The sequence below is a fragment of the Myxocyprinus asiaticus genome, chromosome 3 (genome assembly GCF_019703515.2).
Source record: "Myxocyprinus asiaticus isolate MX2 ecotype Aquarium Trade chromosome 3, UBuf_Myxa_2, whole genome shotgun sequence".
NCBI lineage: Eukaryota > Metazoa > Chordata > Actinopteri > Cypriniformes > Catostomidae > Myxocyprinus > Myxocyprinus asiaticus.
This window is the reverse complement of record NC_059346.1, coordinates 15346790-15368493: the sequence shown is the minus strand read 5'-3', so window position 1 is coordinate 15368493 and position 21704 is coordinate 15346790. Positions and strand designations below refer to the sequence as shown.

At 45.5% G+C, this 21704-nt stretch overlaps 1 protein-coding gene across 9 annotated transcripts in view; it reads left to right on the top strand.

Annotated features, from left to right (window-relative positions):
- The window catches only part of LOC127420353 (WSC domain-containing protein 2-like), a 139656-nt gene that overhangs the window by 109059 nt on the left and 8893 nt on the right, over positions 1-21704 (top strand). For all 9 annotated transcript variants that reach the window (XM_051662605.1, XM_051662615.1, XM_051662596.1 and 6 more), the window contains 5 exons: positions 43-227; positions 16375-16496; positions 16913-17087; positions 20407-20571; positions 20674-20874. In XM_051662605.1, the coding sequence (XP_051518565.1) occupies positions 43-227; positions 16375-16496; positions 16913-17087; positions 20407-20571; positions 20674-20874 (848 nt within the window). The remainder of the gene's footprint in view (positions 1-42; positions 228-16374; positions 16497-16912; positions 17088-20406; positions 20572-20673; positions 20875-21704) is intronic.

Here is a 21704-nt window from a genome sequence, read left to right as displayed (position 1 = left end):
GTAATGAATTTTAACAATGATAAATATTTTCTGTGTCACCAGGGGATATCTCTATGCCGGTCTGGAGTTTGGAGCAGAGTGCTATTGTGGCCATAAGATCCAGGCGCCCAATGTGACAGAGAGTGACTGTAATATGGAGTGTAAAGGGGAGAAGAATAACCTCTGTGGAGGACCAAATCGACTTTCTATATACAGACTGGAGCTGAGTCAGGAGTCTGCACGTCGATGTGAGCACTCTTACAAACACACATGCATCTGGATGCTTACACTGACATATATCAGCCCCAAAAAGTATGTGGACACTTTAGCTATACTTGAATGTTTTTGCATAATATTACAAAATATCAAACCAAGTGGCATTTATTTTCTGATTAACATTTTTTATTGATTCATACAGATAACAAAGAAAAGCAAAACATATATACACATAATCAACATTTAATCCCCACTATTACCCCTCCGCAATCCCCACCCTGACCCTCAACAAACATCCCTGTGTTCACATATAAGTATACAAAAAAATAAAATAAAATAAATAATAATAATAGTAATAATAATAACATTTAAAACTATGCTTCTCACTCCATTTCCCCTCCCTGAGAGCCCTCCAAAAACACCAAATAGCTGCCCCATTTCCCATCAAACAAATCCAAAGTCCCCAGCCTTCTACATGACACTTCCTCGAAAGCCGCCACCCTCCCCATCTCCATGCACCACTCTTGAAATGAGGGCGCTCCAGCTAACTTCCATCCCCTTAAAACAATTTGTCTGCCGATCATAACACTGGTTCCCTATCTGTCACTCACGCGATGTTGTGTCGATGTAGTGACACTAGGGGTCACTCTTGGGAGTCCGAGACACCCCTGGTCTTTGATAAAATATTTGCATACCACTCCCCTGAACATACGGATATAAAAGGAGCTGGTATGCAACCACTCATTTAAATTTTCTCTTTGGAGCCGAGCGTCGATGTTTACTGAGCTGACTGTTCATTCACCTCTGCTGGATCTGACGGCGCATTTCAGCGGCTTCTCCCTCCTCTGCACTGGTGCATTGCAGAGAACGCCCCTGGGCGCTTTGGCAGAAATAAGATAGTATATTTTTCTAAAAGAGTATATTTCCCTAAAAGAGTGGCACACACGGAACGTCTTTTTAAAGATGCATCTTTTTAAAGATGCCTTTCCGTTTGTGTGTTATTCCTGGTTGCGGTCGTTATCTCTCAACTTCTGATGGTCATGATCGCTGTCTTTCGTGTCTGCACACGACCCACGCGGAGACAGCGTTGGTGGATGGAACATGTACTCATTGCGAGAACATGACCATGGCAATGTTGCGGCTCCCCGCCTCGGTCCTTCTACCTACGGGTATTAGGCCAGCGCGGCTAGCACTGGGGGAGATATGAAGACGATTTTGAGCGCCACCTTTGGCTCAACCTGGTCGAGATGGGTGAGGCCGACAAGGCACGGTTCCTTGCTGCCCCCATTTCCCAGGTTGGCCTATTCGGCAGGATAGGTTGGACTTTGCCCAGCAGTTCTCGACGGTGAAGCAGCAGACGGAGGCTATCCGGCACATCCTGCCCCGGCGTGGCTCAAGATCCCGCACCCCGCATGCTCGTCGCCAAGAGCGTCCCCCTGTGGTGACTGCACCGGCTCCACCCCTTCGGCCCGGCCCCGGGGTGGAGCCCACCGCAGGAAGCCGGCGCCACCCGTCTCATGGCCGGCCACCAAGAACCCATGAAAGGGTTCGAAGCACCCCTGAGATGGGCGACCCAGGGATGACAAAACACACTGCCTTGGAGCTGGTAAGCAGACCACTTCATCCCCCATTGGAGGGCCAGTAGGAGAATCTTTTGTTGCCTTTTCATTGAATTTCACCGCATGCCCAAGTGGTGGCGGTACCTAACAGTTCAGCAAAAGAGTGGTTTCCTCGTTCCCTGGGTCACATACCTGGTGTGCACAGCCGTCATCATGACCACCGTCCACCAATCCATTTTGGCAGGTTTGGTGCTCCAGCGGCGGTCTCCCCGCCCCTACGCGCACAAATCCGCCCCCGATGTGATAGTCTCCACAGGTCACGAGGACAGGCCTCTTCCTCCCCCGTCCCAGGCTGTTCCGGGGGTGGTCACAAGGAGCCAGGTAAGTGCTTCGATGTCCCTGAACTCAGCACGGTCACAACATGGCATGGCACCTCGGGCTCAGCCCCGCCGCTAGGCCCCACCTGCCGGTACGTCTGATGAGATTGTCCCCTTGGTCCCCCTCGCCCTTAGCTTGGACGCGTGGCTTGCACTTTCCAATCCGTCGCGATGGCTGATCCGGACCGTCCAACTCAGCTATGCAATTCAGTTCACCAGGTGTCCGCACAGGTTCAGCAGCATCCACTTCACCTCGGTGAAGGGCGAGAACGCTGCTACCTTGCACGCGGAGATCGCTACCCTCTTACGGAAGGATGTGACAGAGCCTGTCCCTTCGGCCGAGATGAAGAAGGGGTTTTACAGCCCCTACTTCATTGTACCAAAAAAAGGCGGTGGAATCTCCATGTCTGGCCCCTGGACGGGACGCGGAAGACTTAAGCGGTGGTAGACATGATCACTCAGGCTAGGGCCCCCTCTACGAGGCGCCTGTATGCCTTTAAGTGGCATCTTTTCACTAAGTGGTGTTCTTCCCGATGCGAAGACCACCAGAGATGCGCAGTCGGATCGGTGCTTTCCTTCCTGCAGGAGAGGTTGAAAGGGCGGCTGTCCCCCTCCACCTTGAAGGTGTATGTAGCCACTATAGCGGCACACCATGACACAGTGGACGGTAAGTCCTTAGGGAAGCACGACCTGATCATCAGGTTCCTGAGAGGTGCCAGGAGGTTGAATCCCTTCAGATCGTGCCTTGTTCCCTCATGGGACCTCTCTGTAGTTCTTCAGGGTCTACAGAGAGCCCCCCTGAGCCCTTGCAGTCAGCTGAGCTTAAGGCACTCTCTTTGAAGACTGCCCTCCTGACAGCACTCATTTCCATCAAGAGGGTAGGAGACCTGTTAGCATTCTCTGTCAGCAAAACATGCCTGGAGTTCGGTCCGGGCTACTCTCACGTGATCCTGAGACCCCGACCGGGCTATGTGCCCAAGGTTCCCACGACCCCTTTTAGGGAGCAGGTGGTGAACCTGCAAGCTCTGCCCCAGGAGGAGGCAGACCCAGCCCTGACGTTGCTGTGTCCGGTGCGCGCTTTGCACATCTATTTGGATCACAGAGCTTTAGAGTCTCTGAGCAGCTCTTTGTCTGCTTTGGTGGACAGCGGAAAGGAAGCGGTGTCTCCAAGCAGAGGAACGCCCACTGGCTCATTGACGCCATATCTATGGCATATCACGCCCAGGACGTGCCGCCCCGGTAGAGCAATGAGCCCATTCTACCAGGGGTGTAGCGGCCTCCTGGGCCTTGACCAGTTGTGCCTCTCTAACAGACATTTGCAGAGCAGCGGACTGGGCAACACCCAACACCTTTGCGAGATTCTACAATCTCCGGGTGGAACTGGTTTCATCCTGTGTAGTGGCACGCACAAGCAGGTAATCGCTTGTATCGCTTGCGCATAGCACCTTTCACCTCCCCTGAGCTGAAGACGTGGCCGTTGACTCCCAGTAGTGTTCACAAACTGTGTTCCCTGGTTGATTTCCACCAAGCCCTGTGGCAGACGAGTTTGCGGAGAAACTCGCTGCCGGCTCAGTACAAGTGCTAACTAAGCCCTGTACTGGGGTAGGTGCTCCGCATGTGGTGGTTCCCCATAGGCTAACCCCATGTGATGTATATCTTCTGCTAATTTGTTTCCCTGTTGGTAAACTGCGTCTTCCTTGGGCAGAGGCCCCTCTGCCCCAGTCACCATGCTTGTAGAAACTCCACCCCCGCAGGGTAGGACCTACCATGGTACTTCTCCACATGGCATACTTCCGACAAAGCTCAGCAAGACCATGTGACGTTTTTCCACTCAAAATACCCCCCCCCTTTGGATGGGGTGTGGTCTCCTCGGTGTCTTCCCCTTGGGAGTGACACCCCCCCTGATTAGACCTGGTGGCTCCGGTCGGTTAATTCCTTTTTTTGGGTAGAGGAAAAAAGGGGATAAGAGGCCATGACTGGGCTAGCCCGTCTCTATCTTTTGGGTAGTCGACTTGTCCCCAAAGGGCCGTTCGACACTCATAACAGTGTTGGGGGAGGTTACGTGTCAGCCTGGTGCGCTGGCTATGAGGCACACAGTGGTCTGCCCGTCACACACCGCCAGTTCACGTAACACAGTTCAGCCAGTTGCGGCGTTTTGTATAGGGACCCCTAGTGTCACTACATCGACACAATGTCGAGTGAGTGACAGATAGGGAACATCCTGGTTACTTGCGTAACCTGCATTCCCTGATGGAGGGAACGAGATGTTGTGTCCCTCCTGCTACAACGCTGAACTACCCGCTGAAATGGCCAGGACCTTGTCTCGGCTCCTCAGCACAAAACCTAAATGAGTGGTTGCATACCAGCTCCTTTTATACCCGTATGTCTGGGGGAGCGGTATGCAAATACCACTCACCAATTTTCATTGGCCTTTTATCAAAGACCAGAGGTGTCTCGGGGACCCAAGAGTGACCCCTAGTGTCACTACATCGACACAATGTCTCGTTCCCTCCATCAGGGAATGGAGGTTATGCAAATAACCAGGATGTTTGGACCCAATTTTTTATGTGTATATCCCCTATATTGATGACCACCCCATCACCTAAAATACAGAGTCTGGGGCAAAATTAAATTTGAGTGCCCAATACGTCACACATAAAACTCTGAAACTTCAACCAAAATTCTTAGATCTTAACACACCACCAAAAAACATGGGTTGTGTTTCCACCATCTGATTGGCATCGCCAGCAGGTGGGTGTGTCTTTAAGACCAAGCCTATACAATCTAGAGGGGGTCCAGTAGAATCTATGTAAAATCTTGAATTGCATAAGGCGCACCCTTGCATCTCTAGATATAGACTTGATGTTTTTTTAGAATCCTAGCCCACACTCCCTCCTCCAATACCAAGTTTAAATCTTTCTCCCATAATCTCCTGATAGAAGTTAAAGCTCCGTCCCCCAGACTCTGAATTAGCAGGGAGTAATACACTGATGCCTCATGACCTTTCCAAAAGCAGTAATCACCACTTCCAGAGTATATGCCGCTTTAGCGGGGTGTATGCTACTCCCAAAAATAGAACAGAGCAGGTGGCGCAGCTGTAAATACCTAAAGAGCTTAAATCTGGGAATCCCAAAATGTTGAACCAAATTTTCAAAGGATCTCAACACTCCACTCTCATATAGGTCACCGAGTGTATTAACCTGTCTCACAATCCACTGTGACCAGCAGAAATGGGACTTATTAATGCATAATTTTGAGTTCAGCCATATGTTCGAGGCAACATTTAAATAAATGTCTGATTTAAACACTCTGGACACTTTTGTCCATATCGAGTGCAAATACGAGATAACGGGGTGTAACATAACTTCTCCGGTTAGTTTGATAGAAATGCTTTGCTATGGCAAAATAGGGGCAAGACCTTCCTGTTCAATACAAAACCAGGGAGGTGCTCTCTCAGGTGGAAGTGACCAATGAGCCAAATGTCTGAGACCGAATGCATAATAATAAAACAAAATCTTGGGTAGGCCTAGTACACCTTTGTCAGTCGGCCTATGCAATTTACCGAAATGTAATCTGGGACGTTTACCCTTCCATATGCTATCAAATTGCTTGAAATAAGAGAGGGGGACATCTATAAGGAGAGACTGTAACAGGTAGTTGAATTTTGGAATACAGTTCATTTTATTAACATTAACTTTCTCAATCATAGATAAATGTAATTAAGCCCTCCTGCCCACATCGCTCGAAAACCTTTTTATTAAAGGGTCAAAATTGACTCTAACTAAATCACACAAATCTGCTGGGAATAAAATACCCAAATAATGCACTTAATGCCCTGTTTGGGCCACTGGAAGGTGCCCGGCTGAAAAGCCGTTACTGGGCAGTACGCTGTCAGAGCCAAAGCTTCAGATTTAGACCAATTAACTCTGTATTTCCAAGAATTTAGAAAAGGAATTAATAATTCTGTGGAGGCAAGGCATAGATCTAGTAGGGTCAGAGACGAATAATAAAATATAATCTGTGTAAAGCAAAAGCTTATGCGCCACACCTCCTGCCACCACCCCTGGAAAATCATCCTCCTTTCTTATCGTGGCTGCTAATGGTTCCAGGGCAAGACAGAACAATAATGGGGAAAGAGGGCAACCCTGCCGGATGCCCCTATCCAGAGTAAAATAATCTGAAATTAATCCATTCGTTTGTACCGCCGCTACCGGGTGTCTATAAAGTAAATTAATCCAACCAATAAAAGTATTCCCGAACCAGTACGTTTCCAAAATCTTAAACAGATAATCCCATTCTACCATATCAAAAGCCTTTTCAGCGTCAAGTGAAATGGCAGCAACCGGAATCTGATCATTCACCACTGACCACATGATATTGATGAAACACCAAATGTTATCAGAAGAGCTATGGCCCCGAATAAACCTCACCTGATCTATATGTATAAGAGATGCCATAACTTTACTTAATCAGTTAGCCAAAAGTTTTGACAATATATTAACATCTAGCTGGATCAGGGAAATTGGACAGTAACTCTTACACTCACTTGGATCTTTGTCCTTTTTAAGAATCAGACTGATCCGGCTTGCGTCATGTTTGGCAGAAGTTTTCCATTCTTTAATGATTCTGTATAAACTTCTAGCAAAAGTGAAGCCAGTTCTGTATCATAAGATCTAAAAAACTCAGCTGCAAAGCCATTTGGCCCCGAAGCCTTGCCTATAGGCAAGGCCTTAATTACCTCGCCAAGCTCCTCCAAGGTTATCTCAGTATCAAGAGAATTTTTTTTGTCAGCCGTCAGTTTAGGAAGTTCTAATGGTTACACAAAGTTTCTAATATCCTCATCAGTAGACGAAGACGTGGAACTATAGAGATCAAGATGGAATTCTTTAAAAGCATTATTAATATCAATGGCTGAGGTAAATATTTCACCATAAGCAGATTTCACTGAGGGAATGGTAGAGAAAAACTCTCTCTGTTTTATATATCTAGCCAGAAGTTTTCCTGCCTTGTCCCCCGACTCAAAGTATGACTGTCTTGCCCTTGAATAGGCAAAACTCCACCTTCTGCGACAAAATAGTATTATATCTGTATTTCAATTGGGTCAATTGTCTGAGGCCATCAGACGACATTCGCCGCTTCAGCTCTGCCTCAGCACTTTTAATATTCCCTCCCAACTCCACGAGTTCTCATGCTTTGGATATTTTGGTGAATAAGGCATACTGTATGATCCGGCCGCTAAGAACCGCCTTAAGTGCCTCCCAAGCCACGCCTACTGAGGACCAGTTGGTCTCCATATAAACACTGATTTCAGCCATTAACATTTGTTGGAATTCAGGATTTTGCAAAAGGATACATTAAAGCACCAACTATATGATTTCCTTTTCTCCATATGTGGCAACACCTCTAAACTCACCAGGGCGTGATCTGAGACTAAAATGTTTCCAATTGAGGGACTTAGATATAAAAAATCTATTGTAGAATAAATCTAATGGACTGATGAAAAAAAAATTATAATCCCTACCAGATGGGTTCAAAAGTCTCCAAATAACTGCAAGACCAAGATTTTTAAACATCCTGCGAAGAGTCAATGTTGCTTTAGGGGGCTTGCACATTTTTGCTTCACTACGATCAAGGACTGAGTCCATCAAAAGATTAAAGTCTCCTCCCAATATTATATCATGAGGGGTGCCAGTGGCTTGCAACATCCCTTCAAAATCTATAAAAAAAGCCCTGATCATCAATGTTAGGTGTGTAAATATTACCTAAATTAAGACTTTGCCCCTGAATTTCTGCTAAAACAATAATGACTCTTCCTAATTTATCTTTAATCTGTTTGAGACATTTGAATTGTAGATGCTTACTTATCAGTGTAATGACTCCCCTGCTTGCTTGAGCCAGCACTAAAGAAAACATGTCCACCTCATATCTTCCCAAATCTTTCAGCTTCCTGCGGGGAAAGATGCATTTCTAGAAGAAATACTATATCATATTTCTTACGCTTAAGAAGAGAAATAACCTTCCTTCTTTTTATGGGGTGCCCCATCCCATTCACATTCCACGTGGGGAGAGACAATCCGCTCATATTAACATTTGACATTTTGACATATGAGAAAAAATAGATTGTGTGTCAAAAACAAAATTATAAAGACCACATCCCAACATTAGTGCAACAGTCAAACCCCGAACTTCCCCCAGAACCAAACAATCAGAAAAAAGAAAAACATGCGCATTAAACCCACACACGACAGTGCCAACTGGTGTCCATCCCTCTAAACTCAAACAGTCCATGCACACCTACGAGAGTCCCCGCGACAACTTTGCCATCGAACTGCTCAAGTCCAGTGTTTCTATACAAATTTTCTGAGACAGAGTTACACAACAAAAGATAATCTATAAAACAAACTCCAGCCAATAGGTGGAATAAACACAAAGAATATGTTGATTCATCCACATAACTGTCCCGAAGGTGTGTTATTCCACAAAACAAACTCCAGCTGCTAGGCGGAACCAGCACAAGAAGAAAAAAAAAGGCACTCAGTTTTCTCTGACAGTCAAACGAATGTTTAGCAAGTCGGTCCATTTGGCTACAATGTGAGAACCACAAAATAACTTACTCCATTGACTTTATGAAGGACATCGCTTGCTGGGGACATGTGAATGGCCATCCTTAGCATCTGTTCTCAGTTTGGCCGGGAGCAACAGTGCAAAAGCGAACTTCTGTTGATGCAACAATTCATTCCTTGAATTGATCACATTTCTCTCTTGTCAAATTTGCAAAGTCTGGGAAAAAGAAAATGCTGTGGTTCTTCCAAAAAAGCCTCCATTTACTCCTCGCCTTGCGTAACACAAGATCTTTATCGGATGATCACTGAAATTTGGCCAGAATTGATCGGGGCCTGTCTCCCTCAGCGGATCACCGAACCGGAACCCTGTGAGCTCGCTCGATTTCCAGCTTATGGCCTGTTATGTCAAGCAGATTCGGAAAGAGCCCATCCAGGAATTTCACCATATCCTGACCCTCTTCGGCTTTAGGAATTCCGACGATTCGGATGTTATTCTGCCGGCTACGGTTCTCCATGTCCTCCAATTTCTCCCAGACATGCTCCAAATCCACCTTGGTCACTAGCGGATTAGTAACTAATTCCCTCTCTGATGACTCCAGATAATCGATCCATTTCTCGACATCCCCCACTCTTGTAACCACCTCAGAGAACTTCGTTTCCATGGCAGTGATCAATCAACGTATTACAGCAAGATCTTCCAAGTCAGCAACGATCTTCGTCAGCATTGCCAACATGTCATGTTCAAAATTTCTTCCCGAATTTCCCTCATTTCCCTGACCAAATCGGCTCCCGGGCTTGGGGCCTTCTCAGGGGTAACAGCTTGAGCACGTAAAAAAGTGTCTTTTAATGTCTGAGACCGAGGTTTTTGAATTCTTTGACATATTGTCCACTGTAACACTTCTCAGTGTAAGGAGGAGGCGAGAAGCAGCTTTCCTGGTTCAGGTAAGGATTTTTATTTTTCTCTCTGCAGCAGAAGTACACTCTCAGAGTTTTTAAGTTGTTCACTAAGCTAATCTGAAATTACACGAACCACTTCACAAAATAAACTCTCAACATTGTAATAACGAACTCTTTGCTTCGCACTCGGGTCTCTGGTTCCCAGGCTCTCTCTCGTCTACCTGCGGTGTGGCTCTATTTATGCCGCTCTCCCCGTGCTCACTGAAACAGGTGTTAGACATAATTTAACTCGGGTATAAGCGCCCTTACCGCTTTCTCTCTCTCCGGAGAGATGCTTGACCACGCCCCTGCTGCCACATCCACCTAGAACAGTTACAGAACAGAGTGTATCGAATCTCACCGGTTTATGTCATTAATAGTGTTAAAACTAGCAAAGTGCGCAGAGCTTACCATTCACACGTCCAAACCTCGCATGGCGTCACGTGACTCCAGTGGCATTTTTTTTATTGTAAGACTGCACAAGCACACTTTTCTAGCAAGAAAAAAGGTTTGCTGGGTTTTAAATTATGAAACAATAGAACAAGTCCATAGGAACTTAACCTGTGATAACTATACTAGAAAACCTGTGTGAACTTGAGAAGGACTGATGTCATACATACTGATACGTTCTCCCAGACACGCCCTTAAGTTAGGCAATCCTTGGGGCCACAGAGGTTGTCTTTCAATTTTTCCTTTATTATGAAATATTTGCTTTCCCTTTTGATATTTGTCTTCATCTTTGATTTTTTTTCATTGTTCCCTAAGATATTCTTATAATGTCCTAAGATACATCTTAGCAAATGTCATAAAATTGGTTCCCTATCTGTCACTCACTTGACGTTGTGTCGATGTAGTGACACTAGGGGTCACTCTTGGGAGCCCGAAACACCTCTGGTCTTTGATAAAAGGCCAATGAAAATTGGCGAGTGGTATTTGCATGCCACTCCCCCGGACATACGGGTATAAAAGGAGCTGGTATGCAACCACTCATTCAGATTTTCTATTCGGAGCCGAACGGTCATGCTCACTGAGCTGAATTCTCATGACTGTTCATTCATCTCTGCTAGATCTGACGGAGCATTTCAGTGGCTTCTCCCTCCTCTGCACTGGTGCACTGCAGAGAACGCCCCTGGGCACTTCGGCAGAAAAAAGAGAGTATATTTTCCTGAAAGAGTATATTTCTCTGAAAGAGCGGCACACACGGAATGTCTTTTAAAGACCTCCCATTCCCCAGCACGCTCGTTTGCCCCGATCGGGCTTCCGGATGAGTCCGCCAAGTTCGACCTCTTGTTAGGAGCCCGCGAAGCTGATGAGCTCTCGAGCGCAGCATCGGAGAGTGGGCTTGTCCGGTCGGACGCAGAAGCCTCAGCTGGGCTCCCCTCTTTGGGGATTATTGCCCAGTCACAGGCTGATGCAGAGATGACGGACATGCTTTCCCGGGTGGCCACGAGCGTTGGGCTAGAGTGGAACACTCCGCTCTCCCCTGAACCCTCACGGCTCGATGATTGGTTCCTGGGCTCGGGGGCCACTCAATGCAGCCACGCCCCGCTCCAGTGCCTTTTTTCCCAGAAGTGCACGAGGACCTGACAAAATTGTGGGAGGCACCTTTTACTGCCCGGTCCCAATTTCTCAGTTCCCCCGCTCTCACTACCCTCGATGGCGGGGTGGCCAGGGGCTATACGGCGATTCCCCTGGTGGATAAGGCGCTCGCGGTGCACCTATGCCCGCAGAGCGCCACCACCTGGCGCGGACGCCCAAAGCTCCCGTCCAAGCCCTGTAGGTTCATGTCGTCCCTGACGGCCAAAGCCTACAGTGCTGCTGGACAAGCCACCTCTGCCCTGCACGCCATGGCTCTCCTGCAGGTCCACCAAGCCAAGGCGCTAAAAGAACTGCATGAGGGTAGTTCCGACCCAGATCTGATGCAGGAACTGCATTCGGCGACCGACCTCGCTCACCGAGCGACGTAGGTCACGTTGCTGTCTCTCAGGTGGACGATGTCCACATTAGTGGTCCAGGAGCACCAACTTTGGCTCAACCTGGTCGAGATGGGTGAGGCCGACAAGACACGGTTCCTTGCTGCCCCCATCTCCCAGGCTGGCCTATTCAGCGACACCGTCGAGGACTTTGTCCAGCAGTTCTCAGAGGTGAAGCAACAGACGGAGGCTATCCAGCATATCCTGCCCCGGCACGGCTCAATATCCCACACCCCGCCTGCTCATCGCCAAGGGCGTCCCCCTGCAGTGACTGCACCGTCTCCGCCCCAGCCTGCTCCTTCGGCCCAGCCCCGGCGTGGAGCCCACCGCAGGAAGCAGACGCCACCCGTCTCACGGCCGGCCGCCAAGAACCCATGAAGGTCGTCAAAGCGCCCCTGAGACGGGTGACCCAGGGTCGACGAAACCCATTGCATTGGAGCTGGTAGTAAGACCACTCCATCCCCCGGTGGAGGGCCGGGTGGAGAATCTTTTATTGCCTTTTCATTTAATTTCGCCACATGCCCAAGTGTCTGCGGTACCCAACAGTTCAGCAAAAGAAGCGGTTTCCTTCTTCCCTGGGTCACATACCCAGCGTGCACGGTCGTCATCACAACCACCGTCTCCCCGTCCCTGCGCACCCAGCGGTGGCACACATCCACCCCCGATGTGACAGTCTCCATGGGTTGCGAGGACAGGCCTGTTCCTCCCCTGTCCCAGGCTGTTCCGGGGGTGGTCACAAGGAGCCAGGTAAGTGCTTCGATGTCCCTAGACTCAGCACGGCCACGACATGTTGTGGCACCTCGAGCTCCGCCCCGCCGCGAGGCCCCACCTGCCGGTACGTCTGACGACGTTGTCCCTTTGGTCCCCCTCACGCGGAACTTGGATGCATGGCTTGCGCTTTCCAATCTGTCGCGATGGCTGGTCCGTACCATCTGACTCGGCTACGCGATTCAGTTCGCCAGGCGTCTGCCCAGGTTCAGCGGTATCCACTTCACCTAGGTGAAGGACGAAAACGCTGCTACCTTGTGCGCGGAGATCGCCACCCTCCTACGGAAGGGTGCGAAAGAACCTGTCCCTCCGGCCAAGATTAAGAATGGGTTTTACAGCCCCTACATCATCGTACCAAAAAAAGGCGGTGGGTCGCGGCCAATCTTGGACCTGCGAGGACTGAACCGGGCTTTACACAGACTCCCATTCAAGATGCTGACGCAAAAACGCATTCTGGCGAGCGTCCGGCATCAAGATTGTTTTGCGGCGGTAGACTTGAAGGACGCGTACTTCCACGCCTCGATTCTACCTCGACATAGAACCTTCCTGCGGTTTGCATTCGAGGGTCAGGCGTATCAGTACAAGGTCCTCCCTTTCAGCCTGTCCTTATCTTCACGAAGGTCACAGAGGCAGCTCTTGCCCCGTTAAGGGAAGTGGGCATTCGCATTCTCAACTATCTCAACAACTGGCTAATCCTAGCTCACTCTCGGGACATGTTGTGTGCACACAGGGACTTGGTGCTCTCGCACCTCATCCGATTAGGGCTTCGGGTCAACTGGGAAAAGAGCAAGCTCCTCCCGGTTCAGAGCATCTCTTTTCTCGGTTTGGAGTTGGACTCAGTCTCATTGACAGCGTGCCTCACGAACGAGCACGCACAGTCGGTGCTGGCATGTTTGAAGGTGTTCAAACAGAAAACAGCAATTCCACTGAAACTCTTTCAGAGGCTCCTGGGGCATATGGCATCCTCAGCGGTGGCCACCCCGCTCAGGTTGATGCATATGAGACCGCTTCAGCACTGGCTTCAGGCTCGAGTCCCAAGATGGGCATGGCGCCGCGGGACACATCGGGTGGCCATCACGCCGGTCTGTCACCATCTCTTCAGCCCTTGGACCGACCTCTCATTTCTACAGGCAGGTGTTCCCCTAGAGCAGGTCTCCAGGTGCGTCGTGGTCACGACAGACACCTCCAAAAAGGGTTGGGGTGCTGTTTGCAATGGGCACACGGACGGGCCCGCGGCTGCGTTTGCACATCAACTGCCTCGAGTTGTTGGCAATTCTGTTGCCCTGTGGAGGTTCTGGCCGTTGATCCAGGGCAAGCATGTGTTAGTTCGGACAGACAACATGGCAACGGTAGCATATGTCAACCGCCAAGGCGGTCTGCGCCCTCATTGTATGTCACAACTCGCCCACCGTCTCCTCCTCTGGAGTCAGCAGCACTTCAAGTCGCTGCGAGCCACTCACATCTTGAGCTTTAGGATCTCTGAGCAGCTCTTTGCCTGCTTTGGTGCACAGCGGAAAGGAAGCACTGTCTCCAAGCAGAGGATCGCCCACTGGCTCATTGACGCCATAGCTATGGCATATCTCGCCCAGGACATGCCGCCCCCAGTAAGGCTACGAAACCATTCTACAAGGGGTGTAGCGGCTTCATGGGCCCTGGCCAGGGGTGCCTCTCTAACAGACATTTGCAGAGCAGCGGGCTGGGCAACACCTTTGCAAGGTTCTACAACCTCCGGGTGGAACCAGTTTCTTCCCAGGTAGTGGCATGCAATACAAGCGGATAAGCTCGGGGATAGCCGGCCGGGTGTATCGCTTGCACATAGCACCTTTCACCTCCTCTGAGCTGAAGACTTACACCATTAATTCCCAGTAGTGTTCACAAACTTTGTTCCCTGGTTGACTTCCTCCGAACCCTGTGGCAGTCGAGTTTTCGGAGAGACTCGCTGCCTGCCCAGTACACGTGCTAACTAAGAGCCCTGTTCTGGGGTAGGTGCTCCGCACGTGGCGGTTCCCTGTAAGGTAACCCCATGCGATGTATATCTTCTGCTAATTCGTTTCCCTGTTGGCAAACTGCGTTTTCCTTGGGCAGAGCCCCCTCTGCCACAGTCTCCATTTTTGTAGTAACTCCTCCCCCGTTGGGTAGGATCTACCATGAGACTTCTCCACACGGTCGGCAAGACCAGGTGACGTATTTTCCACTTAAATATCCCCCCCCCTCTTTGGGTGAGGCGTGGTCTCCGCGGTGTCCTCCCCTTGGGAGGGACACCCCCCAACTAGATCTGGCGGCCCAGTCGGATAATCCCCCTTGTTTTTTAGGGAGTGGAAAAAGAAGGGGAAAAGAGGCCACAACTGGGTTAGACTGTCTCTATCTTTTGGGTAGTCGACTTGTTGTTCGACACTCATAACTATGTTGGGGGAGGTTACGTGTCGGCCTGGTGCGCTGGCTACGAGACACACAGTTGTCTGCCCACCACACACCGCCAGTTCACGTAACACAGTTCAGCCAGTTGCGGCGTTTTGTATAGGAACCCCTAGTGTCACTTCATCGACACAACGTCGAGTGAGTGACAGATAGGGAACGTCCTGGTTACTTGCGTAACCTCCGTTCCCTGATGGAGGGAACGAGACGTTGTGTCCCTCCTGCCACAACGCTGAACTACCGGCTGAAATGGCCGGACCTTGTCTCGGCTCCTCAGCATAAAACCTGAATGAGTGGTTGCATACCAGCTCCTTTTATACCCGTATGTCCGGGGGAGTGACATGCAAATACCACTCGCCAATTTTCATTGGCCTTTTATCAAAGACCAGAGGTGTTTTGGGCTCCCAAGAGTGACCCCTAGTGTCACTACATTGACACAACTTCTCGTTCCCTCCATCAGGGAACGGAGGTTATGCAAGTAACCAGGACGTTAAAATGGGTAAAAGATGTCAGAGCAGTTGCAGAGGGGACCTGGGTTCGAATGCGGCCCGGGTCATGTCCCGATCCCGTTGCCCCTTTCTCCACTTTCTTGTCTAATAAAGGCAAACAAGCCAATAAATAAAAGAAAAAGAAAAAAATTGTGAAGGACAAATTAGTCAAATTAAAACTCGTCTATTGGAAATACATTGATAAAGAAAACACTAATAAATTGCTTAAAGGTGCTGTAAGCGATTTTTTTAATTGAAAGGTATGCAAAAAAAATGTCTTGCTCCCTGAGAGATATTACTGAAATAAATGTTATAAGAAATCTCACCAGTCTCTGTGACAGCTCTAGACTCTGCAAACAGCAAACAAAAATGTGTCTGCGGACCACAGACAATGACGCTTTCGACCTTTCAATCGTTTTGCGCGTTCTCATGGTGTTGTAGTTGCAGTGAATTATTGAGACTTGCAGCCATTTTTAAGCCATGATGTTCATAACAGTTGTCTGTTGAGAGCGCTATTTAACTACTGTTGTTTTTAACAACCGTTTCTGCATGATGTTGGTCTCAATAAAGCAAATTTGTTATCTTTGGAGTGCAGGGTTTTAGATAGAGGGGGCGTGGCTAATCCAACGGCTCAGTCTCGTGGAAGTAGAACGGCTAAAATCACTTAGAGCACCTTTAATGTGTTATTAAAGTTATTAGGGTAACTTGTTTATCCTGCACCCTTTGTGCTACAGTGATACCTTAAATCAAATGGGTTGTTGAGGAAGGCATGAGAGTGCTTTTCCTAAGTAATTAGACTTACTATTTTTGCCTGCCGGGCAATAAAACGGGTGAAAAAAAGCACATAGACTTACATTGAAGGAGGGACTCGAGAAATATCCGGGGACCAGAATATCATAGAGACTTGGTACTGGTCTCTTTTGCCTAGGGCCAGTATGCAACCACCCAGAACATTCTAGCAATCATTAGACAGAGCCCTAGTAACCATCCAGAACACCAGCAACTACATAAACAAACAACTCTAACATTTGCTTAAATTAAGTTGTTTTGTTGTTTTTACATTTTAAGTATGTATGCATGTGTGTGTTTTTGCTCTTTAGATGGGAGTGCCATTTTTAAGGGATGTTTCAAGAGGCCTGACAATGTGACCCTGGCACTTCCTGTTAGTGCCGTCATTCAAAACATGTCAGTGGACAAGTGTGTAGACATGTGCACAGAAAAAGTGAGTATGCATGCAAAATTTCTTGTTTCAAGCATATGGCACATTCCAGAAATACAATACAGTTTGTGTACCAAAGTGTACTTTTGCAATTCCGTTTGGTGGAGCTAGTGGTTCATTTACATATATCAGCTTTAACTCATTTTATTTACCAAAATGTATTATGTAGCTATGTTCCACATTTTATAAACATCATAGATAATGAATAAAAAATAAAAAAGCTCATATAATGTTTATAGTTTGACATCTTGAACTTTCTTAGGATGAAGCACTTCCTTTCACCAGCCATGTGTTGTAAAAACAAAACAATACTTCCTTTTTTTTTATATATAGTTTCAGGTCTTGTACCTTTCCATGTGGGTTTGTGTGAGTCTGTTAAACTCTATATAATTTATAATTTCTTCATCTGTTTGATGTAGGAATATTCTCTGGCAGCATTGGCTGGGGAAAAATGTCACTGTGGATTTCCCACTTCTCTGTTTACCCTACATGAGCGTGAGGATGAGGAAATGTGTCTGCAACGCTGCACAGTAGAAGACTTCGAGAGCTGTGGGAACAATAACTTCTTTGTTGTGTACCAGACACAAGTTCAGGGTAATGTTTGCTTGTTTAGACTAAAACATTGTGGTTAAGCCAACACACGGGCTGCCAGAAGAGCTAAAACCTGTATTAATTCCTTGTAACATCTACTTCAGGTCTCCATAATTTCCAAACATGCATTCCCCATAGCCTTAATTTTGTACTTGATCATTTTGAGTTTTTAGTAGGGTACAACGGGGCTCAAGATCTAAAAAAAAGTATTTCTTTTTATTGAATATTGATGGAGCAACAACATTTGTGTGAAGTAAATAATAATGGAAGGTTGTTTTGATTAAAATTCAGTTTTTAAAAAAAGGTGGTGATGAAGCATTTTACCCCACACTTGGAGTAAAAGGCACACGCGCTTGGGGTAAAAGGCCCCTGGTGGGGGGGGGGGGGTGGGCTATAGTGATATCATGTAGATATAGGAGCAATAGTTATAGTGCGAAATTAGTCAACTTGTGCAAATACTTTTGAGACAGCAAGATGCTTTTTTGAATAACAAATTAAGATAATGCTTATTCAAAATAACTACCTCAGAAAATGGTGCATGATTTCCTATAAATTTCAATCACATTTGGCATTTTATAACATCTCAAGTATTCTGTAAACAAATTAATCTCTATTGTGATTGGATGAGTCAATGTGAGCCCACTTTGAACATTTTTCTGAACAAATCTATTCAACCCACTTAAGAAAACTATGTTTAATAAGGGCCTTTAACCCCTGCAACAGTGGGGCTTTTTACGCTAAATACCATTCTTTCACTTATTGGACAGTTATTTAAAAACTTTTGATTTAATGACCTTGAACAAAACTGAAAATGTAAGTATTTTGTCAAAAAATAAATGTGATAATTTCAGGAATGTTCATTAGCTACATAAATTTGCATCATTTTAAAAAAACATAAAAAATTTAATACAATTTCTTCTAAATCAACCTTTAGACACCACACGCAAAGATCTCATGGATCAGGAATATTTTGCAGTGCATAGTGTCAAACAGGTGTTTAGGAAAGTGCTGTGGTAGTTTTTGTTGCTATTTAGTGTTTTAGGAGAAAATAAAATCAAAGGAGCCTTTAGCCCTGTCATACCCTGTTAAAAATCTTAATTTTATGGATTTTGAGGTTTAAGAAACATAGATATTTGAGTTCCATAACATGACATTTCAAGAAATGTTTAATTAGGACCACTTCGTTTTTATTAATGACAACTTCAGAGTTAACAATGTAACGGTAACTTGATTAAAACTACTGTAGCAAGAATAGCCACAAATTAAGCTTAAGTAAAATATATAAAATAATACATTTGCGATAGCTGTTCTTATTTACAGTTCAGATCACTGTAGAAGCACACACACACACACACACACAAAAAATCACTCTGTGCAGCTTCGACGTTTTAGCACATTCTCTCTTCATGAACACTTGTGGTCGCATATCCGTTGATGTTTATTTTAGAGATCAAGCCCCTCATCTACTAGATTCACACTTCCTCTGCACTTCCTCAGACTTCTTCACAGTTTGTTTTGGGTTCAGCTGTGGTGAGAGATGATGTTCTCTCATGTAAGTTTGTCATTAAGTGGAAAACATATTATGCATTTGAAATGCAAAAGTTTTCAATAGTGCATTAAAGGGATAGTTCATCCAAAAATAAAAATTCTGTTATCATTTACTCCCAGTCATGCCATCCCAGATGTGTATGACTTTCTTTCTTCTGCTGAACACAAAGTTTTTCAGAAAAATATCTAAGCTCTGTAGGTCCATACAATGCAAGTGAATGGTGGCCAAAAATTTGAAGGTCCAAAAAGCAAATAAAGGCAGAATAAAAGTAATCCATAAGACTCCAGTGGTTAAATCCATTTCTTCAGAAGCAATTATGATAGGTGTGGGTAAGAAACAGATCAATATTTAAGTCCTTTTTTTACTGTAAATCTCCACTTTTACTTTCACTTTCTTCTTTTGTTTTTGTTGATTCACATTCTTTGTGCATATTGCCACCTACTGGGAAGGGAGGAAAATTTATAGTAAACTCAGATAACCACTCTGTACAATTGTAGTGAGCAGAAAAGCATCTCAGAATGCAAAACATGTCGAAACGAGGTGGATGGGCTACAACAGCAGAAGACCACTTTATTAGGACCATAATTTTCCTAATAAAGTGCTCAGTGAGTGTATATATTCTCAGCACCCTGGCCTGATACGAAGTTCTTTCATACAAATATGTGATGTTGTCATTTGTTTAATGAAATTTGACTCCACATCCATTCTTTTACTCCCTAATCAAAGTACAAACTTATTTCCTTTCCTCTTGACATTTTGAAAATCATCCACTCTGTGGTTCAAATTATGTATGGTCATCATGTACTGCTTCAATCCAAAGTTGAAACCTAAGCAAGATAACATCTAAAAAGATTGAATCGGAGTTTCTCAAGAGCAGTTTCTGAGATCAACAAGTCTCATTTCGTCAAAGTTAGATAAGATCAACCTCTGTTCACACAGTACCAGTTCAGGGTTTTAGGTTTGTTTGTTTTATTACCCATTAACTGGTTTTAACTGCCCTGAACTGCTTTTTCTAAACCGCAAGGATCTTCACTACCCTGTGTTAAAAATGCACTATAGATTTATAAACACAGCAGGAATTGTTTATGTATGCAGTGCATGTAAAAAGCACTGTACTGCAGCTATATAGAGTGCCTACTTACAGGGCGTTGACACTGTGTGAAGAGTGATCTTCTGAAAGACCTTAAAGGGAAAGTTCACCTAAAAATGAATATTCTGCCATCATCTACTCACCCTGATGTCATTCCAAACCCATATACTTTCCATGGAACATAAAAATGTTTTTCAACAATGCTCACACTGCTGTTTTCCATAGAACAAAAGCATAGATCAGGTAGAATCAAGCTCCAAAAAAAGGACAAAAAAGCACCATTAAAAAGGAGTTAAACTTATGCACAATATTCCAAGTCTTTTGAAGCAATTTTAATAGCTTAGTGTAACACACAGACTGAAATCAAGTCAGCTATTCCTTTAACAGATGGTTTCACAAAACTATTAATACAGTAGAAAAGAGCAGCTACTGTATAGTGGTCAGTGGAGAATTTGGTCTGAAGCAGTTGCAAATATGTGTGCTGTGATCAACCAAAATATTATAAAATGTGCTTCTTGTTTGTGGAAAGAGACATTTTTACCTATTTTTCAAAGAATGCAGTCTTCACTATTTGGAGTATTTTTAACTTTAATGTCTTATATACAGTGTGTCTTACAGTATATACTGTATACTGTATATGACAATGTGTGCCCTTATAAAAACAACATTCTTTATCTCTACAGATAATCGCTGCATGGACCGGCACTTTTTACCCACTCGCACCAAGCAGCTCATGGGACTGGCTAGTTTCCCAGGAGCAGGGAATACCTGGGCCCGTCACCTTATTGAACTGGCTACTGGCTACTACACTGGGAGCTACTATTTTGATGGCTCACTGTACAACAAAGGTGAACTTAACTTCTGCTAAATATCTTTCTGTTCATTGGCATCTTTTCCTGTCTGGCTTGCTCATTTTCTTTCTCTTTCTTTGTTTGTCTTTGCATATGCAGGTTTTAAAGGGGAGAGAGATCACTGGCGCAGTGGTAGAACAATATGTATCAAGACTCACGAGAGTGGCAAGAAGGAGATTGATGCCTTTGATGCCAGCATCCTTATGATCCGGAACCCTTACAAAGCCCTCATGGCTGAATTTAACCGAAAGTATGGAGGCCATATTGGATTTGCCTCCCAAGCTCACTGGAGGGGCAAAGGTAAGAGAAAACAGATGGACCACTTCTCGGAGATCATCAGAATAAGTGGCACTATCAATTTTGAGCACTGAAGAGAGAATCAAAATCAAAAAGTTTTGTGAGTAAAATCTACAGATAAGTTCCATGTTAAGATCATCTTGGGAAAATAAATATCCCTGAGAACTTTTTATTTAGTGTTTGTGTTATAGAACAAATTTCTTTGCTGCAACTCTGAATTAATGCTTTTAGAGGCTGTTTCTCTTTTCTTGGAAAAGCCTTCCATTCTGCATGACACTGAATTTGAGGGTTAAGCAGAGTGTATTTCCTCACGCAGATCACAGCTGCTGTACAACAGCCCGTAGTATACACTCATCAGTCTCATAAAAAAAGCCATGACTTCCTTTAATGTGGATTTGTAGAGATATTTTCCCTTCATAACTTTGTGTGAGACATCTACATAAGACTAATGCAGAGAAATTGATATAGTCTTAAGCCAGTTTTTCACAGTTAAGCCTTAACACCATGGTATTTTATAAAAGGGAAATTATGTCCCATTTCATTGATCAAAGGTTTGTGAATTTATTTTGTGTTTAGTTAATAGATTGTGCAAAGTTGTCCTTAACCCAATGAAGTCCAGTTTTAAGCAATGTTTGAATCTTGTTTGCTTCTTTATTTTCTTCTGCAGTTGATGCTCTGGATTTCTGGCATTTGTTTTTTCAAAATGAGAACTTCAATATCTTTCTGTTTATGTTACATATTTGATTGGGTTTATCAGATATTGATGACTGGATTGAAGACAATTTGCTTCTTTTTTTTTTTTTTTTTATGAAAACCATGTTGCCATGCCAACA